This window comes from Myotis brandtii, unplaced genomic scaffold (genome assembly GCF_000412655.1).
Source record: "Myotis brandtii unplaced genomic scaffold, ASM41265v1 scaffold589, whole genome shotgun sequence".
NCBI classification, from domain to species: Eukaryota; Metazoa; Chordata; class Mammalia; order Chiroptera; family Vespertilionidae; genus Myotis; species Myotis brandtii.
Window position 1 is genome coordinate 526,336 of NW_005370220.1, and position 21,208 is coordinate 547,543.

Genomic DNA, 21,208 nt, shown 5'->3' on the forward strand with positions numbered 1-21,208 from the left:
GGGCTGCCCACCCAGCCAACAGCTGAGCTGCAGGCATCTGCCCTTCGGTGGTGAGAGCGTCGGGGCCCGCTGGGGAGCCCGCCTCCCCATCCAGCGTGCGGGCGTCTTGGAGGTCCACCATGGACAGGCTCTTGCCACCGTTGGCCATCTGAAGATCAGGCTCGTTGGCTTCCGAGTAACTCGAGCTGCGGGCAGGTGATGGCTGGACCCCGGAGGACCTTGTGACAAAAAACAAGTCCTTGTTTTCGGGGGTTGGAGACGGTAACCGGGTGAAATCTATCAGACTGCAGGGAGACAAGCACACACAGGGAAAGAAGGGGGAAGAGAAGAACTGTGAGTGCGGCCAAGGCGGGTCCAAACCGAGAGCCCCCGCCAAGCTGCCGGGCCTGGCGGCCGGAGCCAAGGCTGGGGGAGGAGAGGAGGGGTGGGGAGGGAGGGGAGATGCTGGGGCAGCAAGAATCGGAGAGTCCTGGGGCCCAGACGCAAAACCCACAGCCTGGGCAGCCGACCCCAGCGGAAGCCACTGTGGACTGGCTGGCCGAGGCGGCAGCTCCTGCACAGAACCTGTGCCAGGGGCCAGCCTGCTAGTGGCAGGCCAGCTGCATCTGGGGATGATGGGTAGCGAGGCCAGGGCGTTCCGGAAATTTCCCTTAGCTGAACCCCAACCCACAACGCAGTGGCTCTCTGCTCCCCAGGGTCCTGCACAGAGGAAGCCGACTTCAAAGCCACTAGGGCTCTCTCTGCCTCTTCCTTCTTGTTCCTGATCAGCCTGAGACCGAGGTGGGGGCCTGCTGAAGCCTCCCCTGCCCAGCCTCCTGCTGCCACCCCCCCTGACTGACTGACAGGCAGGCGGGGGCTGGCGTTCCTGCTAAAAACACGGAATCAGAGGAGGATCCTCCAGGCATGACTCACGCGCGGAGGGACTGCCCCTGCAGTGGCAGGCTGTGCCCTCCCCGGGTCTTCAGCCTCTTCCACTCCCCTCCCCGAATGTGGCCCCATGGAAGACGGCAAGATGGAGGGGGGCCAGCCAGGCTTGGGAGGGAAGGCCGTGGGGGTGAAAAGGGCTCTGAGGGGGCTGGAGGCAGCAAGGACTTTAGGGTTTGACATGAGCTTGGAAGGGGAGTAAGAGTTGGCTTAGCCTGGAACGGAGAGAGGAAGCGCCAAGCACCAACTGGTGGGCTTCGGCAGGGCAGGCTGTGACCACTTGACAGCCCTTGTGGGCTGAGAAGACGTGGCCAAGGTGGCAGTGGAGCTGGGAGAAACCCACACCAGCAGCCACCTGGTCAGGTCTCCTCAAAGCCACGCATCCGGCCATCTCTCAGCCAAGGTGTGTGCCCACCTGAACGAAGACTTGCCTCACTAGGCAGGTTGTATAAATGAACCCCAAGACTCAGAGGGACCTGAGAAGTGGCATCTGGCCTCCAGTCCTGTGCCCCACACCCTCATCCACTTAAAAGCCCGCCACTGCCACCACCTTCAGGGGAGACCTCCCAACTCTGCTGGCCCAGCCACATCCTCACCAGCTGGCCCAAGGCGGCCCCTGGTAGGGAGGGGAGTGTACAACGGAGGCATAGAGGGGTCAATAGAAACGCCTCTGTTTTAAAGGAATAGCCTCATTTTGATGTCAATATTAGAGAACGTGTCCCTCTTCCTCCACCAAGTGTGCGTTTTGCCCCAGGGCTGAGGGCTTAGAGTGAGGGTCAGGCCTGAGCTCCCAGCCTCAAAGCCTCATAGTTACCCAAACTCCTGCTGAACACACAACCCTGCACACCACTTTTGGAGATTCCGACTGGGCCTAGCAAATACCAGGAGAACTGGTATGTTTGACACACCTAGACGACCTGGAGGTATTTGGGACCAATAATTGTTCTTCAACAGAACATTGTTGCCTTTGTGTTAGTCCCTCTACCCAGAATGCTTTTTCCATCAATGAAAATGCTCAAAACTACTAAAATGCTAAAAAGCTCAAAACTACAGCACCACCTCATCCAGGCAGCCTTCCCGGATTTTTCCTAAATGGAGGCTCACTACTGAGGGCCTGCACAACACATTTCCAGGCTCACCAGCTTGTTTTATGAACACCTGCGTCGGCCTCCTCCTGCCCAGCTGAGACTGCATGCAGGTGGGTAGCACTTTGCACGTGCACCCCACAACTCCCAGCACACCTGGGTCTCTTACCCAGAGAGATCATTCTCGATCACCATCTTCTGCAGCCCGGCCGAGATGCTGCTGCTGCCAGAGCCAGGCGTGGAGGCCAGGTCATTTGTCCCTGGGAGCTGCCCACTGCCCGGGGTGCTCAGTGCCGTGTGGACGTCCCTCAGGATTCGAGGCAGGGGCCCCAGTTTGGATACGATGCTCTGTGAAGACACACGAAGAGGCAGATGTGACCTGCTGGGGCCACCTGAGCTAGCTGCAGCCATGGTGGTTTAAAACTCCTGAGTCTGCTGGGGCCACCTGGAGAGGCCAAGTGAGCTAGCTGCAGCCATGGTGGTTTAAAACTCCTGAGGCATCAGGCAGAAATGCAGACCTCTCTCCTACCAGTCAGATCCAGCAGGTCGGAGGTTGGCGGGGGAAGGGGGGGGATGCCAAGGACTGTGCAAATTACATATTTACCAGCTTCCCAAATATTTCTGAGATGAAGGTGTGAGGCCCACAAGGAGAAATGCTGAACCAGTCCTAGCCTTTGACCCAAGTTCATCCTACCTTTGCCTCCAGGGAGGAAAACACACGAGGAATTCAGAACTTTTCGCAGCTACACCTCCCCATCTGAGAGGCTTCTGGGACAGCCCCTCCCACATCACCTCCTCCAGAGGGTGGGCGGGGCCTGACCCATCAATACCCGAGGCCCAGTGGACATGGTCCAGGCACAGAGCAGGCACATGGTGGGATTAACAAGTGGAGGGCCAGGCAGAGGCAGCACCGCACTGCCATGGTTAAGACTGACGGTGCTAAGGATGCCGGCTGTGGGCCGAGCTGAGGGAAGGGGACCCTGCCTTCACCTGCTTAGCCACTGGCTTCCAGGTAGGACTTTGTGCAGAAAGAAAATGTGAAAACTCGTGTTGTCATCAACAGAGCAGAGACTCGGGAGGCAGAGCGCTCCGTTTCAGTCCTGCTGCAGCACCGCCAGCTGTGATGGCTGCTGACCATGTGCAGATATGGGGCCGGCACAGGGGCTTAGGAAGTGGAGGCACTGGGGTGACTGGCCTTGGTTTCCATTCCCTTCCGTGTCTCTCGCAGCCAAAGGGCAGTGGACAAAGCTGAGCAGAAACGACTGCATCAGCATCTGTTGGTGGTGAAAAGCTGGACTAACCCGAGTGTCCGGCAACAGGGGGCAGTGAGCCGCAGAGCAGACGTCCACACAGAGTGTGTGAGACACACACACTGCAGTGCACACCTACGTTCTCCCTTTAACACACTCCAACCAGGAAAAGAGCTCTGTGCTTGCGTGTGCACCTGACACACGCGGATACATCCAGAGGCTGCAGCCCTGAGCGCCCTGCGTGGTCCCCTCCGGGAAACAGGACAGGAGCGGGAGCCTCCAGCCCTGGTGCAGCAGGAACTGCTTTTGTAAGGGGGTCTCTCGGAGCCCCAGGAAGCAACAAATATCCTGGAGGTCGACGGTGGCAGGTACAGCCCTTGCTGCCAACAGCCTGTCCACTGTGGGCAGAGCTGCTGGGGGCGGGGCGGGGAGCCCCGGTGGCTGCAGCCATCTCAGGGGTTTCTGGGCAACAACCATTTCAACTGACTTGACGGCCAAGGGCAATTGTGGGAAGGTTTGTAGGAAGGTTTGTAACTTCCTGCCTGGTGCTTGAAGGTATAGCGGAGCATACTTGGACTTTTTCTTATGGTGCCCTTAACACCCAGAACAAGGACATTCACAGAAAGAGCTCAATCTGACCACATTTCTCACCGGTAGGGAACACACCTTCATACGTGGAATCCGCCCACTCAGCACGGAGTGTGCAGAGACACAGCCAAAGCCCCAGTACCCAGGATGGGCTCCCGGCCCGCAGGTGCTGGCGAGGGAGCGTGGCACCCCCACCAGGGAAGCGGGCCCCAGAGATCCCAGCATGTGCCTCGGGGCTGAGTGGGAAGTGTGAGCCCAGCACCTGGGCAGGCTGCTGGTCTGCACAACACAGGAGAGCCCTCTGTCCGCACCCTGCCCGTGGGACAGGACAGGCACCTGCTCCAGCTGGCTGACGGCCTCCCAGAGCAGCGCGTGCAGGCTGGACAGCTCGCGGCCCAGGTCGATGTAGCCCTCGAAGCCGGCGGTGTTAGAGATGGTCTCCGGGTTGGAGATCTCCAGCAGGAAGCGCTGCATGTTGGTCCACTCGTGCTCCAGGAACTGGTTCATGAACGACATGTACTCCTCTTTGCTGCCAAACCTGGAGGGAGAGCAGGCGGGGTGAGCGACCCAGGTCCGCGGACGGCCTGAAAGCCAGGCTCACCCAGGAACCCTCCTTCTCGGAGATACTGCCCTCAGCTCCCATCCCTCCTCACCCACTGTGGCCACTAATCCACCAGCCAGCCGATCTGCTATGACTCAGGGCCCTCGTTCCTCAGGGACCCTCACAGGACCTGGAATGTTCTGTGGCCCTCATTCCCCTTTCACTGCCAGTCACAATCTCCTTCCTCTCTCCCTCCAGGTTTCCAAGGCCTGGTGGGCAGATGATTCCCAATCTATGCTCGGCCAGGCCTCTCTGCTGAGCCTGCAGACGTGTGTCCATAGCATCTCCCCTCGCACCCAGCCTGGCCAAGCCTGAAGTCATCACCGTCACCCCAAGCCCATGCCCTCCTCCCAGACTCCCTGTCCCAAGTGGAAACCCAGGTCCACCAGAGAGCTGAGCCAGAGCCTGTCCCGTCATCTCCGCCCTCCCACCCGGCAAGGCCGCTGACTTTGTCTTCTCATCACCCATTGACCTTACAGCCCCTGCCTCCTGCATCACCTCTCCAAACCCTAATTCCCTTTTGCCAGAAACACAGCTGTGCTCTGCTGAGGTCTCTCAGGTGCCAGTCCCACTCCCTCCAACCCCCTCCCCACTGCTGTCAAGCTGACCTTTTTAGGATCCAGAACAGACAAGGGCCACCCCTCCGCCCCCCATGCTTAAAGCCCTGCCTGGTCTTCAGGTGCCTGGCCTTCAGGTCCCTGCGTCCTCCTGGGTCTCGTCTCCCACTTCTCCCTGCCTGTCACTTGGAGATTCAGGAATGCCAGGGTGCCTTGTCCCTATAGCACACGGCCCTCCCAGGAGCTGCCCTGCCTCTGCTCCCATCGCTCAGCTGGGGGGCACGTGTCTGGGGAAGTCTCTCTGTCTCCTCTCCCAGCAAGCTGAAGGCCCTCCTGAGAGACCGCGTGCACCTCTGTCGCCCTCCCCTGTCTAAGGGCTGGGACCAGGCGTGACTCCGAGCCCAGCACAGAGGGGCCCGGAACTGGCGACTGGATGACCAGCCCTCCCGTTTCTGCCCCCTCGCTCTAAGGCAGTGATGGCGAACCTATGACACGCGTGTCAGAGGTGACACGCGAACTCATTTTTTTGGTTGATTTTTCTTTGTTAAATGGCATTTAAATATATAAAATAAATATCAAAAATATAAGTCTTTGTTTTACTATGGTTGCAAATATCAAAAAATTTCTATATGTGACACGGCACCAGAGTTAAGTTAGGGTTTTTCAAAATGCTGACACGCCGAGCTCAAAAGGTTCGCCATCACTGTTCTAAGGTATAGTCCAAACACCGACGTGCTCGAAAAGCAAGGACATCCTTGACAGCATTACACAAGGACAGTGTGAAACAGCCCGCGTGCCAGCTCAGGGGCCGGGCTAAGGAAATATGGGCCCTCCTCCCTGAAGGCATATTAGTCATTCGTTTCAAAACGAGGCTTATGGATGTTAAGCACATGGGAGAATCCTTATGATTAAATGTCCATTTGAAAATGCTGAAGGAAAAAACATCTTGGCTTCTCACCTCTGAAAATTAAGGAAACATACCAAAATGGCATGTACCTTTGGAAGGGAGGGAGGACGGGGTGTGGAGGGGACTTCATTCTGAAAAGGGGGAGAGGGAGGACTGAGCAGGACGGGGACAAAAGCAGGGCCCATTGCGCAGCCCAGCTCCGAGGAAGACACACCCATGGCCTGCCCCCGTGGGCTCCTGCCCGTCGGGGACACAACACTCACTTGGCAAAGTTGGCCAGGTTCTGGGTAACCTTGGCGATGAGGGTGAGGGTGCGGGCAGTGCGGTCATCGGGGTACTCCTGCAGCAGGTTGAAGAGCGAGGGCGACATGATGGCCGGGCAGAGGAAGCGCAGAAACAGGGAGGCGCTGATGAGCCGCTCGCTGATGTCCGGCCGGCCGCGGCTGCTGCACTCTTGCCGCCACGAGGCGAACACCTCTTTCAGCTCCCGTGGGAAGACACTGGGCAGGAATAGACAAGAATGGGCCTGGTGGTCAGGCAGGGTGCCAGGACAGGTGGGTGCAGAGCAGGGACCTGGTTCTGGGTCCGATGGAACCCTGAGCTCCAACCCTGATAGCTATGAGCTGGCCCTGCTGCCCATCACCATTCTATCATCCATCCATCATCCATCCCCCTATCCATCACCCACCGGACAGGGCTGCTGGGGGAGCTGAGGCAGCACAGGGCGGGCAGAGCGAGTGCCCAGGAAGGGCAAGGGGTGCAGGGCCAGGCACTGAGTGATGACATCTACCCATGGCACCCAGAACTGAGAGGTGCCTCTGGGTCTCTGACAAACACCAGAAAGAGGAAATGGAAAATCATTGTCCACGATGTTTCCCTGAGTGCCACACCCACTGCCCTGGGAATAGCAGGGCAGAGTGAAAACAGCCTGGCCCAGGGCAGGAAGTGTGTTCCCTCAGAGTTCAAGGCTCCCAGGTCACCGCCCCGCCCCCTCAGTGCCATGGGTCACGTGACCTAGCCCGAAGGGCCAGGCTGGTCCCAGGTGAGCCCAGGAGCAGAGGGGGGTTCAGGGGGCACTGGCCCCGCTGGTTCTGACCATCCTCTCACCTAGCAGGCCTCTCTGCTGAGCAATCACGGGGCCCTTTGGTGTGCCCAGCCCTGAGCTGGGGCTCCACCAGCCTGGTGCTCCCAGCATGTGCAGGAAGCAGATTTACACGCAAGCACAATCCCACTCTGATGGGATCAGGGCTGGGACAGAGGATGCCCAAGAGGGTGAGCTGACCTAGGCAGGCCACAGAGGGAGCCAGGCATAAGCCTTAAAGGAGAAAGGGAAGAAGTGTGACCAAAGAGAGGAGTCAAGTATCGCTGGGGGTGGGGAGGGGGACGCAGGTCCTGAGATGGTGCCGTGACGGGAGAAAATCTGAGCAGCCCGTGCAGTGTGAAAATAACCCGTGCTCGGCACTGGCAGCACATCCCCGTCCTGGAGTTACGCCTGCCTCACCATTAGCAAGGCTGTACCCTGCAGTCAGCTGGCACCACACCGACCTGGGAGCAAGCAGGTGCCCTGCAGGCCATGGCTCAAGCACCAATCCTGGCCCCGACTGTGGTCCTCTCTAAACAGCCCGTCCGCAGGCCCCGCTCCTTCTCTCGGGGCTGCAGAACTATGTTCTCCTTAGACCCCCATCCTTTCTTTTCTGTCCCTACAGTCCAGGCACCACACGAGCCCTAGCTGAGCCCAATCACCAGCCTGTGACATGAGCACCAACAGACGAGGGGTCTCAGGTTAAGTCATCCACCCACCCCAGGGGGGTGCCTGAGCTGGGCCTTGCCAGTCTCGCTCCCTGTGCAGCCTCAGCACCTACAACAGCACCAGGCACAGGGGGCGCTCGCTAATGAACACGTGCAGTGGACTGCCGCTGCTCCCAACCCTCCACGCGGCACAAACCATGTCCTGCGTGGTCTGGAACACTCCCTCACATTGGAGAACCCAAAAAAGGCCAAGATTTGCAGAGTCAGGCAGAGGGGTTCCCATCCCAGAGCCACCTCTCTGAAGCTGTGTGAGGCCACAGGCGTGTCCACCTGCCCTCTCCTGGGTGAGCCTCAGCTCTCTGGTTTGTAAGTCAGGCACAGGCAGCAGCCCCTCCCTGAGCCGTACGCATGAGGACGGCACACCATGCCTTGCACCGCACCTGGCACACTGCAGGCACTGACACAGCACGGGTCACACGATGGGTGAGGAGGCCTGGGCAGCTGAGCCCAGGGAGGGAGTGCGGGGCAGCACTGACCAGTAGGAGTTGATGATCTTGCAGAAGGCCAGTTCACAGCACATCTTCAGGTTGCCCTGGTGCTCGGGAAGGTCACCGGCCGAGCACTTGCTCGGGTCCACCTCGCAGTTCTCGTCTGACTCATACAGCGCTTTGATGAACTCGCCTGTGACCGGGAGGGAGGGCAGGGAGGGGCAGTGAGGACCTGGTGGCCATGTCCCACCGTCTGCCCATGCCGGCCCGAACCCTCCCTACCTAGCGCGTCCTGCAGATACTTCTGGCCCACCAACTTGAGGTACTCCTCGATGGCCTTGGTGGCCAGCGTGTTCTCCCGGAAGATGAGGTGCTCGTTGTCCCCGCAGCGGTCCACCTCTGACATCATCAGGTCAGTCAGGAAGTCCTGGGGAGGCAGGCAGTGAGGAGGGAGGACCTGGGCCAGCCGGTAGGGAGGACCCTCGGGTTCCACACTCGCTGCCCGGGCAGCCGCCAGAAGCCCCTGCTTCCCAAGGCTGCTCCACTGTCCACCTCGGGAGCTGCCAGAGGGCAGGGGCGCCTGGTGACATCACAGCTGTGTCTCAGGACCGGGGAAGGCAGGCCTGGGCAAGAGCATGCCACATGGACACGAGCTTCCTGCCCCATAGCCAGACCAGCTGGACTCAAATCCCTGCTTGGCCCTGAGCAGGCCTGGGTGACCAGGGAACCCCCACCCCCCATCACCATCAACGCCAGAGAGGACAGACGGGCACCCTCTCCACTATCTACCCATGACTCTGATGAGTCTCCCACACCAGACATGGCTTGCTCTGCGTGGTGCGGCAGAGAAGGAGAGAGGCAGAGGCTGCCCGGCTGCCTCGGGGGCAGTGAGCCAGTGCTCAGTGGGGGAGAGAAGGGACCTTGGCTTCGTTGGGAAAGCGGGGGCACCACCGCCCACCTGGCAAACCCAGGGCAGCAGTCCCTCACTGCTGAGGGCAGCTGTTAAGTAGATGAGCCTGCTGGTCCCCCAGGCAGGGTCATGGGCAGAGCCCAGGAGGCAGCCTGGCCCACATCTCCCCCCCTGCAGGGAGGCTGGAGAGTAAACCTGCTGCCACAGCCCAGATGGGAGCTCCCTCCCTCCAGAGACCCTCCTCCCACCCACAGCTAGCCTTGTGACTTGGGGGAGGGAAGAGGACAGGCAGGGAGTCAGAGGCCCAGGGGAGGTTGAAGGGCAGGGCAGGGGCCACCAGCAAAGAGGCTACAAGGTGGCCAGCGTGGGCCAGGGTTTCTGGTGTGCACAACTTTGGGAACCTCTCTGACATCACACGTGGCCCCTCAAATACAGAACTGAGCTTGCGGCCCAGGAGGCCCTGCTGGCCAAAGGAGAGATGATGGGGGGTTGGGGGGGGGTGTTTAAGTAGCTTCCGCTGCCTCTGGGGACCACATAATCTGAGGAGCCCTTCCTGACCGTTAGCTGACCTCTGGGATCTCCTCGGAACATGGAGGCAGGACCCCAGCTCCTCCGCCTGGGTCTTCCTGGGCTCATGGAGGGGTACTCAGCCCAGGCTGGGTGAGGAAGAGCTCTGTAGAGCGAGGACCCAATGAGGGGACCAGCACAGAACAGGAAAGTGACCTGTCCAAGGCCACAGCTCCCAGGCCAGACCTGGCCCAGGTCTCCTGCTTCCCAGAACCCGTTCCTCCTGCTGCACTGAGGGGAGAAGGGGTGGCAGGGAGAAGCCCTTGGAGTCCATGACAGACTGAAAAGTCACTGCTCACTTCCTCACTACAAGCTGCCATCCCGCCCCTCAGCTCCACATCTGCCGCAGCGGTGGGGGCAGAAGAATGAAACTCTTCACTCCACGACACCTCGCTTGGGTTTAGGGGGACCACCTGGTCAGTGCCCCCGATAGGGCTGAAATCCATGCCTTGGACATAGGGAACAGCAGGTAACCTTGTGTGTCACCGGGCCTTCCCCAGGGCCCGGACACGGGCACACGCACCTTCACCTTGCCCGTGCTCTGGAGGATGTGCACCAGGGCCGACGCCATCTCCTCCTTGGTCTTGGCGCTCAGGATGGGCTCGAGGGCTGCGCAGAGCCCCAGGTAGTGGTTGGTGATGTGCTCGGCAAACTCCTTGTACATCTCCATGGGCAGGATGCTGATGGTCTGGTAGCGCGCCTTGATGCGGATCATGGGTCCGGGGCCCTTGCCGCCCTTGGGGTTGGGCGTCATCACTGGGTACCACTTTTCCACGAACTGCCGCCCGGCCACCGAGGCGGCGGGCAGGCTCACCAGGCCCAGGTAGCTGTTGCGCTCCTTCTTCTTCTTCTTGTCGGTCTCCCGGTACAGGTGGACGGTGACGGTGCGCAGGGGCGGCAGGTTGTGGAACTCAAAGTGCTCGCCCCAGAAGACGTTGTCCGTCTTGAGCTTGCCCGTGGTGCGGGCGTAGAGCACATCGTCCAGGCACAGCTCGCACAGGTACTTCTTCTTGGCCGGCAGGTCCTTGGCCTCGATCACCCACAGCTTCAGGATGTGCTCCACACGCCGGCTGTTGTCCTGCATGTGCACAAGGTGAGCCGTGGTCACCGAGGGGCCGGCCACCTGCCCACCGCCTGGCCAGAGCTGGGGGAGCTCTCAGATCCAGGAGAGCCCTACGTGTGGGGACGGGCCAGGCACCGACAGGATGGGAGGGGAGGGACAACTCTGGAGTCTGGTGGCCACGAGGCTGGATCTCTGCTCTGCCTCAAACGAGCTCACTGACCTTGGGCAGGTGACTTAATCTAAGACTCAGTTCCCTTTTCCATAAAATAGGAACAAATGGTGAGAGATCAAGTAAGAGGTTAGCACAGTGCTTGGCACCGCAGGCCACTGTGCTACGTATCAGGCCTTCTAGTTTGCTGGTCTGTAAGTCACTTAAGAGGGGACCACTGCTAAGGCCCCTCCGCAGTGATGTCATGGTGACCAGGCTCAGCCCAGGCCCGGTCAGCCAGGGGGCAGACACAGAAGCAGGTGATTAGAGTTGGGGCCCATGAACCTGATGGGGGAAGCCCAGGGCAGTGGGAACACAGAGCAGGGCGCCAGGCTGGGCCAGCGGTGCTCACCGGAGGATGGGACAGAAGTCAAAGCTGGAATTGGATGGGTGGCCAGGAATCGGCCAGGGGAAGAGAGACAAGAGGTCCAGGCAGAAGGCCACCAGCACCCAACTCCCTAACAGCCCATTCTCAGTTCTCTGGCCCAGCCTCCGTGGTGTAGCTTCGAGGACAGAGGCCCACAGCACCTGAGTCGGCCTGGCCACCTCGAACCCCTGTTCCAGGGCCCAACCCTACTGCCCACTCAGGCCCCACCCCCACAGGCTGCCCCTGCCCCCACCCAGCCCAGCCCACGCCAGAGATCCCACTGTGCTCCCTGGTGTCAGAGTCTGCGCGCTGCAATCCCCGGGCTTTGGTGAGAGGGGACGCAGCCTACCTTGTTGGGGTGCACTGCTCGCCGCAGGTTCTCCATCCACTTATCCCGCTCGGCTGCTGACCGGCAGGAGAAGCACTTGCTTCCTGACGATGTTGTCACCTGTGGGGCCAAATAGGACAGTGTCACAGGGGGGAACCCAGCGAGGGACAGGGCAGGACAGAAGACCTCTGGGGTCGGGGCCTGAGCCACCAGGTCTGCAGCATTGCCTCGGGAGAGGGCAGAGAGAAGCTCAGAATGGCCTCTCTATTTCCCATTGGCAGGTGGTGCCGTGAGATCACTGTCCCAAGTGGGTGACAAGAGGGTGGCCCAGCCCTGACCATCTGGCTCCTGGCCCTGGCTCCTCTCCCCCTTCCTCGGCATCCTTTGTCCACGGGAAGTATCTTTCTGACTCTAACCTCACTCTCCGAGGATGGGAAGAGAGAAGGCACGGGGTACCTGCCCGGGTCGGGGTACCTGCCTCCCTCTCTAAGTGGAGCCACGGGCACCAAGGACACACCCTGGGTAGGCACAAGGATCACCTCCGTCCTCGGCTGACCCTTGCTGACGGTTATCTTTTGCCGAGTGACAGTAACAACGATGGTCACAGAAACTTAACATTTTTAGGGGCCAGACTGGAGAAATGAAAACTGGGCCGTCCAGGTGTGCTGGGCCTGGGGTCCTCCTGCCTGGAACCCGTACCCTCCCTCGCCATCGGACTCTCGCTCCTCCTCCAATCCCCACCGGTGAGGAAGCCCAGCCCAAGCGGCTCCTCCTCATCCACTGGCCCCAGCACCATGCTATGGGCTCGACAGAAGGGAACCAGACTCCTTATCCAGCCACTCAAGGGCCGGCACAAGCCGTAGCACCCACTGCTGTGGACCAGTGCCCAGGCACCGTCATCAGCCTGTCCCAGGCAAAGAAGCCGGAGCCCAGATGGAGCCCAGCTGGACCAGGAGTCTTGATGCAGAAACAATGGGCACAAGGGGTGGGGCAGATGCCAGGCACATTCCACTCTTTCCCTGGGGCTGGGTTGCCAGGAGGTTGCCACGAGTCCCCGATGGCTGACTTTCATTACCAGGCTCATCCCTCCATCAGAGAGCTCCCTAATTATGTAAGCTCCTTGTGGGTGGGAGTGGAGGGTGAGGTGGGCAGGGAATCTGATTGATGAGAGAAGCAGTCAGGAACTCCCAGGAACACCTACGACATTCATCACCCCGGTTCTGGCACGGCCTCAGGCTTGTGGTGTGACCTCTAACATCTTGCCTCTCTGGCCTCAGATTCCCCATCTACTGTGAGAGACTGGACAGGTGATTCCCCAGGTACAGCCCTGCCAGGTGGGTTGCTGCCCTCTGGTTGCTCTTAAACCTTACGTCACAGAATACTGGGGCACAAAAGATTCTGATGTCTTTATAGAAGGGGGAGACTGGCCCAGAAAAGGGGGTGCTCTCTACCATTTAGGGGGTTTCTAAGGAGGGTGAGCAGGCTTCAGGCACAGGCCCTGGAGCTTAAGCAATTCTACATGGACTTTTACCCCCTTTTACTGCCGGGAGCTCTTGCCCCCACCAGCATGGAGAATAGTGCTGGTCTGTCTCCAAGGAGCCCACAGAGAAGGAACGAAGCCCCCATCTCCAAGTTCTACCTGGTCTCTTAGGAGCCAAAAACAATGGACAGTTTCCAGCCATTGTCCCAAAGCTGAGGCCACCGAGGACTCTAGGAGGGGTCTGGAGACCCGGCCTGGCTCGGAGATGCGACCAGAGCCTACCTGCCCCCAGCGGACCCACCTCGAAGCAGTAGTCCTGGCCCAGGATGCTGCTGTGCACGGGCTTGATGACCACCTCCTCCTCCATGCTGAGGTCCAGCGCCTCCACCGCGCTGCTGGGGCTGAGCAGGGACTCGTGGGAGCGAGACTCCTTCACCCTGGGCATCAGATGGGACCTGGGGGGTGGGCAGCAGGTGTGTCAGGCTGGGCCTGTCACTCCCCTCCCCTGCCCTGTCCCCTCTCCTCCAGGAAGCCTGCCCAGACCCCCCAGTGGGAGGTAGTCACTCCTTGATCAACCCCCAAGTCCTTGTCCTCTAAAGGCAGACTTGGGGGAGGGGCACGTCTGTGCAGGAGTCACAGAGACCCAGTATCGGTCCCTTTGCCCACTGCAGGATGCTGAGTGACTGGCTCAGCCTCTAAGGAAGCAAGTGGCTGAGGATGAACCAATCAGGAGCTGAAAGTCAGCACTGAGTGCAGGGCAGGGTCTGCCTGGCTCCCAAGCAGACTCTGAGACCCACATAAAAGAGGTGAGCTCAACCAGGTAGCCTTCCCCACCCATCCCATCCCCTCCGCCCTGGTCCCCATCCAAGACCAGAGTAGTCACCCATTTGTCCAGAATGTTACTGCCAACAGAGCCCTTTCTCATACGCCACCCCACTCGAGGCAGGAGAGCCACAGGGACCTCTGCTGCACCCATTTTATAGATGAGGGCAGTGAGGCTCAAAATGCCAAAATCCAGACAGGTCCACATGCCGGGGCTTGGGGGCCCAGGCCTGGGACAGTGGGCCCAACACAGATACAAAGAGCAGAGGTAGTGGATGCCACCTGGTGCCGACGTGGAGCCTGGACCTGGACTGGCGGACAGATCTGGCCTCACTTCTCGCCTGCTATGTGGCCCTGGACAAGTCACTACCCTCCCTGAGCCTCGGTTTCTCAGCACAGGCCATGGAAAGAGCCTCAGAGGGCACCTGCACCAGTGCTTGGTGGAGTCTGCCTCAGAGCTGTGCAAGTCCCTCTTCAGAGCCACCGCACACAGCAGTGCCCGTGGGAGCTGCCTCCCACGGCTGGGCACAGGAAAAGCTGTAGAGCCAGCCAAGCCTGATAAGACCACCTCTGGCGTGGAAGCTGAGCAAGCCTTGCCCCTCTTCACGTCCACGGCCCAGACCCCCGGCATTGGCACAAAACCCTCCCTGGGCTTAGCTCACCCAGATGTCCCAATCCCTCTCCCTCTCAGCTCCTGGCCTCCAATCCATCAATCTCTCCCTGCCCTCATGTCAGTGAGGCCTGGCAGGGTCACCACACACTTCCCTGCCGGACACACACCTGTAACCTACTTCTATGACCAGCGAAGTAAGGGAGGCTGAGGCTACTATGTGTGCGATCAGGAATCCAGAGAATAGCGGACGGGTCCTGCTCACAGGGACTCACAGGCTGACAGAGGCCACCCTCCACCCCCAAACTCCACGTCACCATGGCAGCAGCCCACCCTGACATGGAGTCCTTTGCTGGGCGAGGCATGGGAATGAGAGCTGGAACTGGGACCCCAGCCCTTGGGGACCCCCAAGAGGCAGTCAGCTTCCCTGCACCTGCTCCCCAGGCCCAGCATGAAGCTGGCACATGGCAGGGCTCAGATCACTTGCGCCGTATTGATGTCCTCGGGCAGAGCTTCTGAGAGCTCCAAAGGAATGGAGAGACCACAGGGAGGCTGTGAGACAGACTGAAATCAAGTTAGAAACACCCGAACCTCCACAGGGCCCCCGTGTGGAACTTTCCGTGAGGCCCAGCCCACCAGCATCCCAGCTGGGGTGCCTCTGCTCTTCCAGCGCCCTCTCTGGGAGGCAGTGGTTCACACACATGGGCTATGGCCGAACACATCACCCCGTGCTAGGTGCCCACAGGCTTCTGCCTTTGACAAGCCCTCCACCTGCTCCCCCATCACACTACTGACCAATGCCTTGGGTAGGTCTGTTATGCCCAGTCAATATTCCACCCAGGGCTGCTCTTCCTCATGGGGCTTCATGGCCAGTGCAAGAGAAGACCCTGCCTCAGATGCTGGGGAAGTCACCAGGCCAGGAACGGCAGGGACCCACAGTCCCTGGGCCTGCCATGCAGGGCTGGAAACCCAGCCTGCAGATTGGGATCGGGCTGCTTACTGGCCCAGCCCAGAAACCCCTGCCAGGTAAAGATGCTGGGAACCAGGGCAGGTGGAGTAGGGACCCATGAGGTGCAAACAGAGGGGCTGGTGGGCTGCAGAGAGGGGAGGGAGGCACAGTTCAGTGGACTGGGCCTGCCCAGGAGACCGAAGGGCCCTGGTTTGACAGGCCAGGAGCCCAGCAGGCCCAGACTTGACCTCAAAGTGGCCAGAGCCTGGGGCCTGGAGCTGCAATACCCACTTTTCCTTCCCCAACATCCTGTCCCACAAACATGCCCCAGCTGGCCCGGCCTCAGGGGAAGGTTCCTAGGTGAACTCTCGTTCAGGCATCCTGGCTGCAGCTGGGCAGCCCTGAGCCTCCCCATCTCCCCAGCGTTTCTAGGCCACAGCAGCACCCTCTGGCCAGACCCCTCTACCCAACTGGCATCACTCCCATCTACCTGCAGTCCCCTCAAGGCTTATAGATAATCAAGTCGCCACACTTCCACCTGGTGTTGAACCCACCCTGGAATGTCCCCTCTGCACTTGCTCTCACAACCCACCCTGGAAAGATGCTCCTCTTAGCTGGTCCCTAACTTCCTCTGCTCTGGGATCCATGCCCATGTTCTCTCTCGAACCCGTACTACCTCCCCCAACCTTCTCTGCCTCACAAAAACCTTTCTCCATTTTCAAAGCCCAGGCCAAAAGCCACCACCACCACGCTGTCCCTAGTCCCTCCAGGTGGACAAGCGCTCACACTCAGGCCATGTGGCTGAGCCCCACTCCACACCACGTCCCACCTGTCTCCTCACCTAATTAATTCTCCTGACAACCCATCAGGATTGAGGTTCCACACCTCAGAAAGGCCAGGTGGCTCGCCCATGATTGCACGGTGGCAGGTGGCAAAGGCCGCGAGTGATTTGAACTGCATTCAGCAGAGTCCAAGACTAACTCCATCAACGCAAGGTTCGTCTTCTCATCTCCCCACAGGTGATGGGCAGAGAAAGGCCCACAGCCAGCTGACCTGCTCACTGGAACCCACTCCTTCCAGGTCTGGGAGAAAGAGCTAGAGAGACCGGCTGGGGCAGGGCACCCCTCCCAGGAGCCCAGGAAACGTGGGCACACCACGGGCAGGGGCAGAGGCAGAGCTGCTGCTGGAGATACAGCCAGGTCCCAACAGCAGCTCATTGTGCGGCCAGGGAGCAGGAACAAGGAGACCTTGTCCCAGCTCCTGGGCCACAGCCTTATCTGATAGCCTTCCAGCCAACCCACGAGCTGTTTTTCAACCCCGTCCTTTTTTCTCTTAAAAGGTTAGTGACACAGAAGTTTAGCAAATTCCCCATTATTTCAAGGAGGGAGGAGACCCCAAAACAAAACCTGCAATTATCAACAAGATCCTGACATGGGGAGGACTTCACCAGCTATGGGTGGGGTGAGCTGAAAGTGGGGTTGTATAGCCTGGAAAGTAAGAGCCTCAGAGGGGGCAGAGGGGGCTGCCCTGTATGCCCCCAGGGGGCAGGGCTGGGACCAGGAGAGGTCAATTACAGCTCAGTCACAGCTGGCCCCACATGGGCCAGGATGGTTCTAGGGGAGTCAGCACCCAGTCTCTGACGGTGTGCAGGTAGGAACTGGGAGACCCTTTCAGACATGCTGTGGAGGAGATGCCTACACTGCTAGGGGGCTGTTAGGGTAACAGGCCGGGCAGTCAGAACATGCAGGCAGGCAGTGGAAGGAGCCCCAGGAGTGAGCACGCACGTCCCCCTGCCCCCCTGCCCCCCCCACACCTGTCGATGGGAATAGGCAGGAGGGCAGGAGGGCCTACTAGTGTCAAGGGTGCCCAGCTGTAATCTAGTCTCCATTCCTTATAAAACACGCAACCTTGAGATTTTTAAATCATTCAACTCTCCAGGCCTCAGTTTCCCCATCCATAAGTGGGGAGAATGAATCTCTTCCTCAGAGGGCTGCTGTAAGGATCAGGTGAGAACGTGGGGGAGATGCTAGGGAGAGCAGGGGTTGACGCCGGTGACTCCATCAGTCACTTGTGACAGTTCCAGTGGCAGGAGCAGGGAACGGCTGTGAACAAGGAAGGATGCACCTGCTGTTATCGAGGTTGACGGCAGATGACGCTCCTGACATTTGGGGCGACAAGATAGGGACTCCCCAGGCCATTCTGTTTCCTTCCTCTGACCACTCAAATCCCTTACCTTCTTCTCCATGCCTCCATTTTCCCATCTACAAAATGGGACAAACTCCCTCTACCCAAATGCAGGGATGTCTCAAAAAAAAAAAAAAAAGCCCTTAATTTCCTGTGTGGGCCCTTGCCACTGCCACTGCCACTGCCATAGCCAGGCCTGGAAGGGGCAGAATCCTGGATAAAGCTGGTCTCCAGAGAGGAGGTGCCCACTTAAGGGCTGGCAGGACCTTCGGACTGTGGAGTCAGGTCACAGCGTGCCAACCATGCCTCTGCCTGTCACAGCCGGGCAGGTCCAGGAGGCCGTGCTGAGAATCTGCCCACGGGTCCTGGCACACAGGCAGAGAAAGGGCACTGACCTCCTGGGAATCCAGTGAATCTAGTGGCAGGACAGTGCCCCACCCAGAACGCCCAGCAGAGCCAACTCCCCCCAGGCCCAGCCTCGCCCTCCAGGCCTGGGAACCGGCTGCTCAGCGGCCACCAGCTGGGGTCCCAGGGGAAGGGAGAAGAATGCAGCCTCCAGGCCCAGCCTTGCCCTCCAGGCCTGGGAACCGGCTGCTCAGCGGCCAGCGCTCAACTCCTGGCCCAGCTGGGGTCCCAGGGGAAGGGAGAAGAATGCAGCCGCCCTGCGGCTCCCAGGGCCCTGGGGAGACAGAGCCTGTCCTTAAAAGGCAGGGAGGTTACCCGTCCTGCCTGAGAAGGCTCCCTGGGATGACAGGGCCTGGCCTGGAGGCACGGACTCTCTTGGCCCAGGGTTCCCTGAATCCAAGGCGAGGGGGCAGGTCCTAGCAGTCACTAGAACCAGCACGACCCTGTCCCCATACCCACACGAGCCCTGGGCTGGGAGGGGCCTGGTCTACTGCCTGGGAGCCTGTGCTTCCCCTGTCACCACAGGGCTGAGCTGGCAAAGGAGGCTCCACATCCTGGCAACCAGACAGGAGTACTGGCAATGCATCACGTGCTGTGGCTACAGCAGCCTGCACTGAGCAGCCACTTACTAAGCACCTACTATGTGTTCACCTGTGTAAAACATCGATGCACAGCCTTCTTCAACAAAAGGCAGCATTGCCCCAGCGGAAGGGAGACCAGGAACTCAAACAGGCTGATGAGCCCGGGTTCATGGGGCAACCCTCCCCACACCCCCAGATCATTTAAAGGATTCGATGACGGAAGCTTCAGGACACCAGGCTTAGAGAGAGGAGTGGCTTGGCTGGGTCACAGGATCCACAAGTGGAAGCTGGGACCCTAACGGCCAGATCACCCCCTGTGGGACTGTCCTGGAACCTACTTCACACGGGGGCAGGCCTGGGGGCCGGCATCCAGTCAGCCCAGTGCCCCAGCAGGCTCCTGTCCTCGTACGCCCTGAATCTGCCGGTGACCTCGGGCGCACCCCTTTCTCCCTTGGATCCACAGATGCTGCAATGCCCCGACAGGTTTCCTCCTCTCTCTAGGCTGCTATTTCCTCACCTGAGCTACTTCAGAAAGCACCACAACCCCACCTCCCAATGCCAACTCCCTATAAACATAAGACCCTTTACTAACTGCCATATCTCTTCTTCCCACCGCCACGGCCACCGCCACCCTAATATCCACAGAGTGATACCTCACTGCTGCCTGCTGGTGGCCTGGGCCACAGGCTTGAGGAGAGACCAGGGAGGCGGGGAGAGGCACACGTACCCATCCCCATCCCCATCCCCATCCCCATCTTTGCCAGTATAATTCAACAGCCTAATGGAGTTTTCAAAATCATCCCAGGACACATTTACCTCCCCAAACCTTCTTTCTTTTTTTTTTTGAGGGGGGAGGGGGTTGGGAGGGAGGTGGCAAAGGGCACGCAGAGAAAGAAGAAACAAAAAAACTTTCCATCTAATCCCTCACGTCCTCCTGCAACCTGAATAATTTTGGGTTTTTAATCAATAGCTGCCAGACTTGTCAAATTACTTTGGGGACCTCACAGCAGTTTTTAAACATTCATAAACCTCAGTGGAACTGCGAAGTGCCCTGAATTTTAAGAGAAGAGAATCTGAGGAGCACTCATTGAACAGGATGGGATCTGGGCAAATTGAAAGTTAGCTGAGGGCCTCGTGCCCCTCCTCTTCTGAGTAGGGACAGCTCTCTATCCCCTTCCTGGTCCCCAGGAGAAATTACCAAGCCTGGCCCTGGCCGGCGTGGCTCAATGGATAGAGCGTCGGACTGTGGACTGAAGGGTCGCAGGTTCGAGTCTGGTCAAGGGCATGTGCCTGGGCTGCAGGCTCGATCCCCAGTAGGGGGCGTGCAGGAGGCAGCCGATCAATGATTCTCTTTCATCACTGATGTTTCTATCTCTCTCCCTCTCCCTTCCTCTCTGAAATCAATAAAAATATATTTAAAAAAAAAAGAAATTACCAAGCCTGGCCCAGCCACTCAGAAAGATTAGAGAGGGTGACACCCCCAAACCTAAGCCACCCCTAGTCATCCAGAGTAAAGAGCCCCTCCCCCTCCCGGACCCAGGAGCACAGCATCCAAGACTGAGACCCCAGCCTCATCTGCCACAGCCTGGACACTGTCAACCCCAGAGCAGCCCACTGCACACGCGGCCGGGCTGCCCATCCAGCTTCTCCACATGCACAGCAGGCTCTCGAGAAGGGTTCAAGGCCTGGCCAAGGCGTTCCCTCCCTGCCAGCTCAGTCTCCTACTCACACATGTAAACACACCCCTCGGTCCCCACAGATCACACCACCCACAGTGGGACTGGTTCCCCCACCCCCACCAGAAACCATAAACACCTCCAACAGCTGCCTCGGCTCGGGGGACTCATGACCCAAGTAGGAATGGATGATGAAATAAATAAATGAACGAGCTGAAAACCAAGGACTTCCGCTCCTTAAAGACGCCACATTCCCTCTGGCTTATCAGCTCCCTCCCATTTCTCCACCTCCAGGAAGCCCTCCCAGGTTCAGACTGTACCCCCATGGAATGTGAGGGCGGGGCAGGAGCAGCATCTCCCCCCTCATCTCCTCCACCCAATGCCCGGGCATCATGCCATGTGGTCTCCTGGTGCTGTGTGGACCATTCATGCTAGTGACAATATGACCTTGGGAGAGTCCTTCCCCCATCCCTGGGCACCAGGCTTTCTGTCAACCAAGGACCAGGCCCTTGTCAACACAGCCCAGCTCCTGGCACCACACTGGCTGATGACTGGTCGAATGTGGTAAGGCCTCCTTCCTCAGAAACAAACACAAACATAATGCTCTGTGACTCTGTTAACCTGCACGCCTCAGCTATCCCCTCTGTAGAATGGGGAAACAGTACCTTCGGAGCCACAGAGGGAGCCTGTGTGCAGCCTGGCCCTGCCTCTCTTGGGCATTCAGCCCTGTGTTGCCTCTCTGGTTGCTCCTGGCTTTTCCCTGGGCCCCCTGACATTTCCAAGACGCCTCTCACTCTGCCCAGCAGGCAGAGCCCTCCTGGCCCTCCCTGCATGTGGGCTGTCCAAAAGCCTCTGCCGACTGACCCTGAGACCCTCAGCCACAGCACCGCCTCCCAGAGCAGCTGGAGG

At 59.3% G+C, this 21,208-nt stretch overlaps 1 protein-coding gene across 1 annotated transcript in view; it reads right to left on the minus strand.

The window, feature by feature from the left end:
* Window positions 1-21,208, minus strand: part of DAB2IP (DAB2 interacting protein) — a 38,427-nt gene that overhangs the window by 10,143 nt on the left and 7,076 nt on the right. The window contains exons 2-10 of the mRNA XM_005879219.2: window positions 13,374-13,527; window positions 11,614-11,712; window positions 10,150-10,704; window positions 8,432-8,576; window positions 8,198-8,342; window positions 6,176-6,412; window positions 4,184-4,385; window positions 2,179-2,357; window positions 8-284 (exon numbers count right to left, since the gene is read on the minus strand). Coding sequence (XP_005879281.1) covers window positions 8-284; window positions 2,179-2,357; window positions 4,184-4,385; window positions 6,176-6,412; window positions 8,198-8,342; window positions 8,432-8,576; window positions 10,150-10,704; window positions 11,614-11,712; window positions 13,374-13,527 — 1,993 coding nt within the window. The remainder of the gene's footprint in view (window positions 1-7; window positions 285-2,178; window positions 2,358-4,183; window positions 4,386-6,175; window positions 6,413-8,197; window positions 8,343-8,431; window positions 8,577-10,149; window positions 10,705-11,613; window positions 11,713-13,373; window positions 13,528-21,208) is intronic.